Genomic DNA, 14,154 nt, shown 5'->3' on the forward strand with positions numbered 1-14,154 from the left:
TCTGGCAAAAAGAACCTAGCCCTGGTTAGACCTTCTAGTCTGACTCTGTCAGAGACAGCGAATAGAGCAGCAGTATAACATAGGCCAAGATATCCTCATCTTATTTTGATTTTTCAATTGCTGAGAATTGAACTCAGGGCCCCATGAAGGCTAGGCATGCGCTCTGGCCCTGAAATCCATCCCTATTTTTTTTTTTTATTATTGTAGGAGTAGAGAGCTAGGATCTCACATATGCTAGATAACCACTCTGGCACTGAGTTAATTTCCAGCCTTTTAAATTTTATTTTGAGATAGATTAACTTTCCCAGGTTGGCTCTGAACTTGAAGTCTCCCTGCCTCAGCTTCCTGAGTATCTGGGATTGAAAGCATCTGCAACCACGCCCAGCTATTGCCTGATAGTTACAAGCACAAATCTAAAGTGTGTTTTCTGCTAATGGTCTTCCTGCATACTGCCGGTTATATACTTACTTTCTCCTTCTGAAACAACTCTTTTGTTTTTATATTTCTCCAGATACACTTCTGTACATGCCATGTCTTCACCCTCACCATCCTCAGCTACTGATTTTTCTTAGAAGGGTTTTCTTCCACAGGACCAGGGTTTCATCACCATCACCATCCCATGCATAGTGTTTCACAATCATCTGTAACTTCAGTTCCAGGGGACCTGAAGCCCTCTGATGGCACTTCATGGACAAGGTGCACATATAGATATGGTGCACATATGGACAAGCAGGCACACACTGATACACAGGCCACATATGGACAAGCAGGCACACACTGATACACATGCCACATATGGATGAGCAGGCACACACTGATACACATGCCACATATGGACGAGCAGGCACACACTGATACACATGCCACATATGGACGAGCAGGCTCACACTGATATAATGGCACATATGGTCGAGCAGGCACACACTGATACACATGCCACATATGGACGAGCAGGCACACACTGATACACATGCCACATATGGACGAGCAGGCTCACACTGATACATATACCACACATGGACGAGCAGGCTCACACTGATACACATGGCACATATGGTCGAGCAGGCACACACTGATACACATACCACCTAAAGAATTTTAAACTGGGGTGTGGTGGTATACGCCTTTGATCTTGCCATTCAGGAGGTAGGCAGATCTCTGCGAGTTCAGATCCAGCTTTGTCCACAGAGTGAGTTTCAGTACAGGCAGGGTTATAAAAAAAAAAAAACAAAAGAATCCTATATTGTGGTGTACAGATTAGGTTATCTATTTTGCAGGCAATCCTACCCATTTCCAATATTAAAACAAAAAGAGTATGTGCTCTTGAAAAATCTCTGTAACTATAAATATTTGCGTGTGGCAGTGGGCATGCGCATACGAGTGCAGGTACTTACAGAGGCCAGAGGGTCAGATTTCTCTGGAGCACGGCAGCTGGGAGTCACTCAGCCTGGTTATTAGGGACAGAAGTCAGATCTTTTACAAGACCAGTAAATGCTCCCAGTCGATGAGCTATCTCTTCAGTCCCCACTTCCATGGTGTTAAAAACAAAGGAGAGACTAGCAAGTCCTGAGCTTGTATGTTCATGACCTCTTCTTGGAGTCCTGCCCTTGTACCTGTCTGGCCCCTCCCCATTGTTGTTTCATGACCCCTGACTTTTCCTCCCCACCAATCTCTCCCCTCTTCATCACCCACTTGATTGAAACAAAAAAAAAAACTTTAGTTGTCATTATTCCTCTCTCCTCACTCTCATTGTGCCCCCACACGTGGGAGAGAAAGTTCTGTAGCTCGGCTCTAAAAATACTTCTGAGACTCTGACGTTTTCCAGGGGCCTGTGACAGTCCCTGGTTTCACTCTTGTCCTGTGAACCCATTCATCTAAGAGACTTTCAAGAACCTAACTTGGGCTGTGTAATTGTCTCTGAAGTTCCTCCTGGCCTCTCTGCTCACGGGTCCTAGGCACCCAAGCAGCCTCCTGCTCCTGCAGCACACTCGGTGGTCTCTCCTCTAAGCCTCTGAGCTGGTGTTAGATGCTGCTCTTGTTTCTCTCTTTTCTTTCTTGGCAAACAAGTTCTCAGCTTAAGCACGCCCGCCCCAGCCTTCCTTGGCTTCCCAAATGCATGGTTGCCTTTCCTCCAGTCATTCTGACAGATGGCTACATGAAATTTCTTTCACATTTTTTCAAAATCATTTTCTTCACTTAATTTTTTAGCATTTATTTTAGCATTATTATTTAGCACAATCAAATAATTTATTTTAGCACTATCACTCTCTCTTTGAATGTGAGCTCCCTTTGAGTTATGATCATCTTTTGTGTTCATTTGCTTGTACTTGTTTGTTTTATGACATTGTCTTGCTATGTAGACATTGAACTTACCAACCTCTCCACTCAGCCTAGTAGATAAGTCATTGATGGTCTCAAGAAAATGGCCACATAATCCCAAATAGTTCTGTAAGGCAAAAAGGTAGAAAGATGCTTCTCTGCTAACTGCTTAATCAAGCAAGCACCCCCACAGGGTCCTGCGCCTCACTCTCAGTGCCTAGAACTCGGCTTTGCCTTCTTACCTGATTGGTTAATGGACTCTGTTGTAGTTGATAAGCACTTTAAACAATTTGAAAATATATTTTGATTTTGGAGAAAATGCCAATATTTGCATTTTTTCTATTTCTTTTTTATAATTTTCTATTAAAATAGCACTTTCCTCCTCTTGTTCAACGTTTTCATTGAGAATGCAGTACATTTTGCTGTGTTTCCTAAGGACCACCCATACTAAGATTATAGACTTCACTGTATTTGTTTCTGTGTTTATCTTTAAAAACTATTTTATTTTATATTCTATGTATATGGGTGTTTTGCCTATATGTTTTATGGACCGCATATGTTCCTAGTACCCAAGAATCTGGAGTTACAGACAGTCAAGAGCCACCATGTGGGTGCTGGGAGTCAAACCTGAGTCCTCTGTAAGAACAGCCAGTGATCTTAACCACTGAGCCATCTCACTAGTCCTTCGATATTTACTGCTCAATTACTGGCCTTAAGAATACCTGAAAGATGGTAAAAGCTCATCAGAAAGAACACAAGAAAGAAGGAAAAAAGGTTGGGGTATGGGGAGAACTTAGAAATAATAAGTAAAGGTCCAAGTCACATAGTCCACAAGTAGCCAAGCCACATACTAAACCCCAAACTGTATGCTCCAAAATCCACGTTCCAGGTCATCTCCCTCTGTCATGAAGGCATGTGACCAGGACAGCAGTAATGACACATTTCCAGCTAGCTCTCGTTGTTACCTGGCAGGAGAGAGTAATGGCTTTGCTCAGCTCAGATGTGGGAGCCAAGGCTCAGAAAGACAAAGACCACGGGCAAAACAACAAGAGGACAGGTCACACGTGAGTGAGGGACCTGACTTCCCAGGAAGCTCCTGCTCTTGTGCTGATAACCAAGTGACTCTTACGCATGCCAGTGGCTCACTGAGTCACTTGTCAGAGTCTGGGAGCTGGGCGCACATTAAATGTACTGAGGCTGAAAACAGCCTTGTTCCCGAGGAAAGCGGGGCTGTGGGGTCCTGAGACCCCTGCTCTTGAGCTACAAAGATCTCCAAAGCATACAACAAAGTGCTTTGGGGACCTGGAGGAACCAGGGGTACTTTGCTGAGCTGTAGGAAATTAGGTGCTTTAGATTCAGTTGAGCACATCCTAAGGTGAGCTTCTGTGTTCTCCACAGGTCTGGCCTTCTTGCCTGCCAGCGTGGCCTACCTCATTGGCACGAACCTTTTCGGTGTGTTGGCCAACAAGATGGGTCGGTATGTAGTCTGGGAAACTGGAAGAATGATTGAACAATCACCTGACGTTGTCCCTTGAGCTCCTCCCTGTGCTTGGGACAGCTTCTTTGAGACAGTCTAGGACACAATGATAAAAATTGCTGGGAGGGAGGTTGGTGGGCAGGTGATGGAGGAAGTATAGACAATGGGTTATCCTGCGCTGACTGCTTTGCAAGAGGCAATGGTTACAGAGAAATAGTCTTTCCTTTCTAGCCAAAGAGGAAATGCTACCCTTAGCCAATGGATGCAAAACAAAACAAAACAAAAAACAAAAAGGTGGTATGTATTTTGGGGCAACAGTTGTCACACTCTGTTCCGTGGAGCCCTAGGGAATTCTAGACAGGAACAGCAGAAGCCCACCATGGGGCAAAAATATGAGTCCAGATTCTCTTCCCCTACTACAATGACAAAATAACGTTTGTTTTAATTTTATCATTGTAGCTCAGCACAAATTTTTTTTATTTAATTAATTTTTTTCTTTTTTTTTCTTTTTTAAAAAATGATTTATTTATTTAGTATACAATATTCTGTCTATGTGTATGCCTGCAGGCCAGAAGAGGGCACCAGACCTCATTACAGATGGTTGTGAACCACCATGTGGTTGCTGGGAATTGAACTCAGGACCTTTGGAAGAGCAGACAATGCTCTTAACCTCTGAGCCATCTCTCCAGCCCAATTTTTTTCATTTTTCATTTTATATTCCAACTCCAGTTCCCCTTCCCTCCTCTTCTCCTGCCTCCCCACCTCCCCCTATTCTACCCCACCATCAACTCCTCAGAGGGGATAAAGCCTCTCTGGGGGACTCACTAAAATCTGGGATACCAAGTTGAGGCAGGACCAAGTCCCTCCCCACTGAATCAGTCAGCTCAAAGATTTGATAAATACATTTGAAAGTACTGTTATAGGTATGAAGAGGTATGCATATTTCCGTGTGGGTTTTTGAGATGGATTTGTCAGACCTCATATAATACGAGTAGGGAGATTCTGAACTGGGCTGGAGAGATGGATCAGTGGGTAAAGACACTGGCCTCAAAAGTCTAGTGACCTGAGTTCAAACTCCAGGACCCCCAAAAAGGTAGAAGAAGAGAACTGACTCCACAAAGTTGTCCTCTGACCTCCACATGCATGCTGTGGTGTGCTCCTCTTGGATCAACCCCCCCCCCCCCACCAACACACACACACTCCCACTCTCTCACACACAAATGGTAATAAATAAAAACTATAAAAAGGAAATAACCTGAACTGGCAAACACCAGTAATCAAATGCACGAGCAGCTTCTAAGAGCCGAGTGTCTTTGGGACCAGCAGACCGATTCCAAGGGAAATGAGCATATGTCCCATGGTACTACTCCTGAAACAAGCATGCATCCCATGGTACTACTCCTGACTCTGCTATGAGAAGAGCTGGGAGGGCAAGGAGGAGATGAGGTCAAGAGAAGGACAGGGACAGAAAGGCTTCAACCTGCTGCTGTAGTCTCATGCAGTCCCCTACCCTAATCTAAGGGATTGCTGGAATTAGGGTCTGGGGACTGGCCAAGGTGACAAGCAGTAGCCATCTCCCTGCAGACAGTGTATGACGATGGTTCTTTTCTTCCAGGTGGCTGTGCTCCCTTGTGGGAATGGTGGCAGTAGGTATCAGCTTGCTCTGCGTAAGTACAAGACCCAGTCGACAAAAAAAAAGTGCACTAGACATTTTAAGATCATTTTTCTTCAAATGGGCAGCAGGCTGACTTGGTAGGAACTTCTAGAAAACTATTTCTACATGAACAGAAGAAATTGGTGTTGGAGAAGCTGCCACCAACTGAAATGGCAAGTCATCAAAAGGAGGTGGAAAAGGAGAAGAATAGGGTTATGGGTGAGAGGGTCCAGAGGTCTGAGGCTGTGCACATAGACACGGGGAAATAAAACATGTTGGTATCTATTTCTGGAGCCAGCCAGTCAATGGTGTTTTGTGAATCCATTTATCCAATTTCCTGTGACAATTCCCACCAGCCACCAGGGCAGGTACCATCAATGGCTCAGTCTCTAGAACCAGAAAATGTGGTAGAAGAAAGATAGCAAAGATTTACATCTTCAGGAGCCCAGGTCTTTACTGTCTCATATTCTCAGTGGAGACCATCAGTCCATCAGTTCATTTATCTCCAGGCTCAGGGGTATGAGACCAGAGCTGTAGATCTTTGAGCACTGTACCCAGGATGAGCTGGAAACCCTGGTGACAGGCATGGGCTCAGGCCTGCATCCTAGCTTCGTCACTTGCCATTTGTGTGACTCTGAGCCATTCATGTCACCTCCCTGCTCAGGATTCTGCTTGCATGTCTGCAGCGTGGAGAGCGCACATGACAAGCCCTCACTAAGTCAGCCTTGCCATTGACAGCCATGAGCACTGTTAAAGGAGCTGTGGGTTGCATTCCTGCCGCCCTGCTCCCAGCCTCCTGGCTAGCTTATACCCTGAAATAACAACACACAAACTGTATTCATTTAAACACTGCCTGGCCCATTTTTATTAATGTGTGTAGCACCGAGGTGCGCTTACCGGGAAGATTCTAGCCTATGTCCATCCTGGGTTGGAGCTTCATCGCGTCTGCCCTGGAGAGCAGCAGCCTCGCATCTGAGCTCACTTCCTCTTCCTCCCAGCTTTCTGTTCTGTTTACTCCACCCACCTAAAGGCTGGCCTATCAAATGGGCCGAGGCAGTTTCTTTATTAGCCAATGACCTTCCTCCATCAGAGCACCTCTTGAGGTGTTGCACTATAAGGAGCTATCAATGCTAAATGGCATTATAAACCTTTGAGAACTCTGCAATGGAATCATGAGGTTGGGTAACTTGTGCCAAGGAAAGGGTAGGGTCATGGCTTAAAAGGGAAGGACAGGCTTTTGGTAGGGTGAAGGCATGCCATAGCTTGCCTTTGTGGCACCTAAATGATGCCCAGTCTCTCCAGTTGCTGAGCTGTTAACTGTTGGTTTTATTTTTTGTCTTTTTTCTACAATGCCTATCAAGTTGGGGTTTCAAATAAAATGTTGGGACTTAATTTGGTGGTGCAGGCCTTTAATGCCAACTACCCCAGGCAGTCAAGATAGCAGGATCAGAAATTCAGGGCTTGCCTGGGCTATAGAGTAAGTTCAAGACTATCTTGGGCAAGTTAATGAGATCCCATCTCAAAAGAAATAAAAAAGAGGGGCAGGTAGGAGCATTTGCCAATCCTGAACAAGGCCTTAGGTTCTGTAAAATAAATAACAAGCCAAATTTGATGATATCAGATGATGAGAAAGATGACCATTCCAATGATGGGTGAGGACGGCAGTGTGTGTTTGGTAGAGAGTGGCAGATGATGAGCAAGAAGAGAATCCCTGGCTAAGATATAACAGAGTAGAGTCTGAGGTTCAAACTTGATCTTGCTGCTTGTTGGCTTCATAACTTTGGATGGCGCCAGTCCAGTTTGCCTGTGGTCAAAGTGGAGAGAAAGATTATTCTTCAAAAGAAGGTGTGAGAAATCAGAGCTAATGCATGTGGCACATGTCTCAAATACATGTCATGTGAAAACCCTGGCCCCTGATCCACAATCCCAGGGGCATTCTGAGGAACTCTTCTTCTGTTCCTTTCCAGGTGCCTCTGGCTCACAACATTTATGGTCTCATTGGCCCTAATGCAGGCCTTGGCTTTGCCATAGGTAAGTAGTCCCTCAAATTAAAAAACAAAACAGCCCTTGAAAACTCTTTTCCTCCCCATCTTCCCACCATAAGAGGGAAGTGGAAAGGCAGGAATGGAGAGAAGCTGGCAGATGAACAGAGCTGGGCATGTGGTTCCTACCTGGGCCTGTGTTGGTGCTGCGCATGGGGACAGCAGGCCAGGGAGTCAGAGTGGACGGAGATGCTGACGCTTTGGGTAAGCTGACTACACATTCCTGCTTGTTCCGGCCACAGGCATGGTGGATTCCTCTTTGATGCCCATCATGGGATACCTGGTGGACCTACGTCACACCTCTGTGTATGGGAGTGTCTACGCCATCGCCGATGTGGCTTTCTGCATGGGCTTTGCTATTGGTATGTTGGCTGGGGGCAGATGAGAGCTCCCAGGCCCAAGTAGCCTACTTTGCCCTCTCCATTGTAGCTTACCTGGGTGTAGAACCAGGGAAATTAGTTGAATTTACAGCTGTGGTTATCCACTATGCCTAGCATACTGTTTTATAGGGGACGGATTCAACAAACACTTGGAATTTTATTTTTCCTCAGGTCCATCTACCGGGGGTGCCATTGTACAGGTCATCGGCTTCCCTTGGCTCATGGTCATCATTGGTGTCATCAATATCATCTATGCCCCTCTCTGCTGCTTCCTGCAGAACCCCCCAGCTAAGGAGGAGAAGCTAGTAAGGCACCCTGAGGGCTGAATGATATGCATGTCTGTTTCTTCCTGTGGTTCCCCTGACCCTTCCCTTTGACCTCATTTCCTCTCTCTTTTGCAGCATTTCTGTTCTTCCTAACACACTATTCTTCCTTTCGTTCTTCACTTTCCCTTCTTTCTCCAGGCGACTAGGTCCCCTATTATCTGGATCTTAAGAAGGAAAATGGGGAGAAGGCATGGTCACACACATTGAGAAATAAAGATAGTAGGTTAGAAGCTGAAGTCATTCCCAATTACATATGGATTAAAGGTTAGCCTGGTCTTCAAAAGACCTACTAATGAAAAATTCAAAACAAAAGTAAACTAAACTAAAAAGAAAAGGAAAAAAAAGTGAGACCCTTACTAAGAGTTAGGGATATTGGCTGTAAAAGGCATCCATGCTTCCTACAGCAGGACTCAGTTTACTAAGCTGTGTCTTCTAGAAATAGCAGCATTCCACTGACTGCATTCACTCACTCACTCACTCACTCACTCACTCACTCACTCACTCACACGCTCATGTGTTTCAGTCTGGTGATGTATTTTTTACAATTTAATTTTATTTGATTTATGTTTGCCTGTGTATGGTGCATGGAAGTTAGTGTATAAGAGGAAGGTGTTGACTTCTCTTATTCTTTGCCTTGAGACAGGCACTCTCAGTGTCCTAAAGCCTTGCCCTTTGGTCTGGGCTGGCTGTCTAGAGAGCTCCCAAGGCCTGCCCATCTCTGGGCCAGCACTAGGGTTATAGGCTTATGACCACGCACACTCATTTATATGGGCGCTGGGCACGCAAGCTCAGTCCTTATGCTTGCAGAGTTAAGGGTTCATACCTACTCACTTAGGTTATGTCTTTTTCCCTTACTTTTTCTATTTTTTATTGATTTTTATTGAGCTCTACATTTTTCTCTCCTCCCCTCCTTTCTCTCCCCTCCCCTTCAACCCTCTCCCATGGTCCCCATGCTCCCAATTTACTCAGAAGATCTTGTATTTTTCTACTTCCCATGTAGATTAGATCCATGTATGTCTCTTTTAGGGTCCTCATTGTTGTCTAGGTTCTCTGGGGTTGTGATTTTCTTTGCTTTATGTTTAAAACCACATATGAGTGAGTACATATGATATGTGTATTTATGGGTCTGGGTTACCTCACTCAGTATGATGTTTTCTAGATCCATTTATTTGCCTGCAAATTTCAAGATGTTATTTTTTTTCTGCTGTGTAGTACCCCATTGTGTAAATGTACTGTATTTTCCTTATCCATTCTTCAGTTGAGGGGCATTTAGGTTGTTTCCAGGTTCTGGCTATGATAAACAATGCTGCTATGAATATAGTTGGGCACATGTCCTTGTGACACAGTTGAGCATCCTTTGGATATATACCCAAAAGTGTTATTGCTGGCTCTTGAGGAAGGTTGTTTCCTAATTTTCTGAGAAATCGCCAGACTGACATTCAAAGGGGTTGTACCAGCTTGCACTCCCATCAGAAATGCAGAAGTGTTCCCTTTTCCCCAGAACCTCTCCAGCATAAGTTGTCATGAGTGTTTTTTTATCTTGGCCATTCTTACAGATGTAAGATGGAATCTCAGAGTTGTTTTGATTTGCATTTCTCTGACGGCTAAGGATGTTGAGCCCTTAAGTGTCTTTCAGCCATTTTAGATTCCTCTGTTGTGATTCTCTGTTTAGGTCTATACTCCATTTTTAAAGTTGGATTATTTGTTCTTTTGATGACCAATTTCTTGAGTTCTTTGTATATTTTGGAAATCAGACCTCTGTTTGATGTGGGGTTAGTGAAGATCTTTTCCCATTCTGTAGGCTGCCATTTTGTCTTGTTGCCCATGTCCTTTGCTTTACAGAAGCTTTTCAGTTTCAGGAGGTCCCATTTATTAATTGTTTCTCTCAGTGTCTGTGCTACTAGGGTTATATTTAGGAAGTGGTCTCCTGTGCCAATGCATTTAAGTGTACTTCCCACTTTCTCTTCTCTGAGGTTCAGTGTGGCTGGCTTTATGTTGAGGTCTTTGATCCATTTGGACTTGAGTTTTGTGCATGGTGATAGATATGAATCTATTTTCATTCTTCTACATGTTGATATACAGTTATGCCAGCACCATTTGTTAAATATGCTTTCTTTTTTCCATTTTATATTTTTTGCTTCTTTGTCAAAAATCAGGTGTTTGTAGGTGTGTGGATTAATATCTGAGTCTCGATTTGGTTCCATAGGTCTTCCTGTCTGCTTTTATGCCAATACCAGGCTGTTTTCAGTACTGTAGCTCTGTAGTAGAGTTTGAAGTCAGGTATTGTGATGCCTCTTTTGTTGTACAGGGTTGTTTTGGCTATCTTCAGTTTCTTGTTTTTCCATGTGAAGTTGAGTATTGTTCTTTCAATGTCTGTGAAGAATTTTTCTGCGATTTTGGTTGGCATTGCATTGAATCTGTAGATTGCTTTTGGTAAGATTGCCATTGCTATGTTAATTCTACCTACCCAAGAACATGGGAGATCGTTCCACTTTCTGATGTCTTCTTCAGTTTCTTTCTTCAAAGATTTAAAATCTTGTCATACAAGTTTGGTTAGAGTTACTCTGAGATATTTTATGCTATTTGTGGCTATTGTGAAGGGTGATGTTTTTCTGATTTTGTTCTCAGCCCATTTATCATCTGTGTAAAGGAGGGCTACTGAGTTTTTTTGAGTTAATCTTGTATCCTGCTACATTACTGAAAGTGTTTATGAGTTGTAGAAGTTCTTTGGTAGAATTTTTGGGCTCACTTATGTAAACTATCATATCATCAGCAAATAGTGAGAGTTTGACTTCTTTTCTGATTTGTATCCCCTTGATCTCTTTTTGTTGTCTTACTGCTCTAGCTAGAACATCAAGAACTATATTGAATAGATACGGAGATAATGGACAACTTTGTCTTATTCCCAACTTCAGTGGGATCTCTGTGAATTTTTCTCCATTTAGTTTGATGGTGGCTGTTGACTTGCTGTATATCGCCTTTATTATGTTTAGGTCTGTTCCTTGTATCCCTGCTCTCTCCAAGACCTTTATCATGAAGGGTTGTTGTATTTTATCAAAGGCTTTTTCAGCATCTAATGAGATGATCATGTGGTTTTTATTTTTCAGTTTGCTTATTTGGTGGATTACATTAAATAGATTTTCATATGTTGAACCATCCGTGCATCTCTGGGATCAAGTTGACTTGGTCATGATGGATGATAGTTCTGATATGTCCTTGGATTCAATTTGCCAGTATTTTATTTAGTATTTTTGCATCAATGCTCATAAGTGAGATTGGTCTGTAATTCTCTTTCTTAGTAATGTCTTTATGTGGTGTGGGTATCAGGATAATCGTAACCTCATAAAATGAGTTTGGCAATGTTCCTTCTGTTTCTATTGTGTGGAACGATTTGAGTAGTATTGGTATTAGTTCTTCTTTGAAAATCTTGGAGAATTCTAAGGTGAAACCATCTGGTCCTGGGCTTTTTTTGGTTGGGAGACTTTTGATGACTGTTTCTATATCTTTAGCAGTTACTAGTCTATTTAATTTGCTTACCTGGTCTTGATTTAATTTTGGTAAGTGATTTTTATCCAGAAAGTTGTCCATTTCCTGTAAGTTTTCTAATTTTGTAGATTACAGGTTTTTGAAATATGACCTGATGATTCTCTGGAGTTCTTCCATGTCTGATGTTATGCCCCCTTTTCATTTCTGACTTTGTTAATTTGAATATTCTCTCTCTGCCTTTTGGTTAGTTTGGATAAAGGTTTTGTTGATTTTCTTGAAGAATCAACTCTTTGTCTCCTTGATTCTTTGTATTGTTTTGTTTGTTTCTATTTTGTTGATTTCAGCTCTTAATTTGATTATTTCCTGCTGTCTAGTTCTCTTGGGTGAGTTTGCTTCTTTTTGTTCTAATGTTTTCAAATGTTCTGTTTATTCACTAGTATAGGATTTTTTTTCAGCTTTTTTATGTAGGCATTTAGTGCTATGAACTTTCCTCTTAACACTGCTTTCACTGTATCCCATAAATTTGGGTATGTTTTGTGGTCATTTTCATTGAATTTTAGGAAGTCTTTAATTTCCCCCTTTATTTCTTCCTTGGCCCATTGATGCTTCAGGTGAGCATTGTTTAATTTCCATGTGTTTATGGTCCTTCTGGAATTAGTGTTGCTGTTGAATTCTAATTTTAAGCCACAGTAATCCAATAAGATACATGGGTTATTCCAATTCTATTGTATCTGTTGAGACTTGTTTTGTTACCGAGCATGTGGTGAAATTAGAAAAAAAATAGTCTCCAGGTAGAAAGATCCTGCACACTGTATTACTTAGTTAATATGGTATTTAATGGTATTTAGTACTTCTTGTAGCATGAATACCCCAGCAGCCCTTTTGGGCCTCCTGTATTCAGGAAGGATATAGCTGCTCAAAGGAACAGGAGTAGGCAGAGAGGCTTAGAGAGAGGAGTGCCCATCACATCCAGCTTCTTGCTATGCCTTGATTCAAGCACAAGTGTATCAGATATTTGTCCTGATGAGACTTAATAACGCTCAGGACCTTGAAAGGCCCAAGCCTACCCATGAGGCAGAAAGAGAATGCTATACTTACATCTTGAGTTCTTCTGACACTAAGCTTGGATATGCTAGTTTCTTTTCCAAGAAATGGATGGTCAAAGATATGCAGTAATATTTATACTTCTCTCTTGCTGTAGGCTATTCTCAGCCAGGAATGTCCCATGGAGAACCAGCTGTATGCAACCCAGAAGCCCACAAATGAGTTTCCCTTGGGGGAGAACAGCGATTATTCTGGCAGTGAGGAGTAGCTGATACCTGAATCCCATCCAGATGACTCCGTAAGGCTTGGATTCCAGTGACCACCTGTTCGCCAGGGACCAGACCACTGTGGAGCATTCAACGGGTTTTCTTTTTCCTTTCATCTGGTTGTCTCCCTTTCTCCCTTCTCATTGATGGCTTGCCCGTACTCACCTGTGCCACCTACCACTCTCCCTCTGTGCTTTGATAGCCTAGGTGGCCCACTTTTTGTGGGAGGACAGTGCTGCTTCCTGCCAGACCAAAGTGAGGCTGATTAAAGTTGAGTTGTGACAAGTTCTGCAAGGGCTGACTCACTTCCTGCAGGCAATGATGAACAATGAGCCTGTGGAACCAGAGGGACAAATGGCAAGCCTTGCTTTGCTCCCTGGTTTTCTCTGACATATTTCCAACAGGTCATGAGATTTGATCTCTGTCCTGTGATATTCCCCTTCCAATTTTCCCAGTTAAGCTTCAATATATAGTCTTTTACTTATTTAAGAAATTATATATCTATATATGAGTATATATACACACACACATATATATATATATATACTCATATATATTGACATGTAGGTGTATGTGCTAAAATGACCTCACCCTCATTAAATGAAGTCTTACTAATGTTTTCATTACATAATCAAAAGAAAATAAACAACTTTCTTAGGCTTGAGTGACATCCGTTTTTGTGATTTCTCATGTATATTTGTATCTTTCCCGAACTTCTTAAACTCTTAAAAATAAAACTAGTTGAAGGACAGAAAATAACAAAACAAACCAACCAACCAAAACTAACCCCATTATTAGGCTCAAGAGTTCTCTGTGTGAAGCAAAAAGAAACTTGAAATGTCTCCCAATGTGTGTTTCCTAATACTAGGAGTAGAATAAGTCGTTCATTGTTCACACGTGTCAATGAGTAAGTCAGCATCCAATTCAGACATGATAAGCCAGATGCCTCTTTGTGGCAGAGGGTGTGTGGGAAAATAAAGTGGGTGTTGTAAGTCGCATGAAATTTTGTATGTTTTTGAAATGGTTATTGGGCGATAGAGCCTCAAGGATATGGGAGCCACGGCACTCACCCTAAGTAGTTCTCATTTGTCTAAGCAAACAGAATAAAATTTACAAACAACCCAAGTTAGCATATGCTATTTATGCATGCTCAGGTCTGG

At 42.6% G+C, this 14,154-nt stretch overlaps 1 protein-coding gene across 3 annotated transcripts in view; it reads left to right on the forward strand.

Moving 5' to 3' along the window:
- Positions 1 to 13,319, forward strand: part of Slc18a1 (solute carrier family 18 member A1) — a 37,587-nt gene extending 24,268 nt beyond the window's left edge. For 2 of the 3 annotated variants that reach the window (XM_050126914.1, XM_050126915.1), the window contains 6 exons: positions 3,718 to 3,796; positions 5,412 to 5,463; positions 7,418 to 7,481; positions 7,735 to 7,854; positions 8,044 to 8,177; positions 12,886 to 13,319. In XM_050126914.1, the coding sequence (XP_049982871.1) occupies positions 3,718 to 3,796; positions 5,412 to 5,463; positions 7,418 to 7,481; positions 7,735 to 7,854; positions 8,044 to 8,177; positions 12,886 to 12,996 (560 nt within the window). In that variant the 3' untranslated portion in view covers positions 12,997 to 13,319. The remainder of the gene's footprint in view (positions 1 to 3,717; positions 3,797 to 5,411; positions 5,464 to 7,417; positions 7,482 to 7,734; positions 7,855 to 8,043; positions 8,178 to 12,885) is intronic. The other variant, XM_050126916.1, reaches the window with a different exon arrangement.
- The last annotated feature ends 835 nt before the right edge of the window (positions 13,320 to 14,154 follow it).

The sequence above is a fragment of the Alexandromys fortis genome, unplaced genomic scaffold, assembly GCF_014885135.2.
Source record: "Alexandromys fortis isolate MF-2015 unplaced genomic scaffold, M_Fortis_MF-2015_v1.1 scaffold_261, whole genome shotgun sequence".
Taxonomy (NCBI): domain Eukaryota; kingdom Metazoa; phylum Chordata; class Mammalia; order Rodentia; family Cricetidae; genus Alexandromys; species Alexandromys fortis.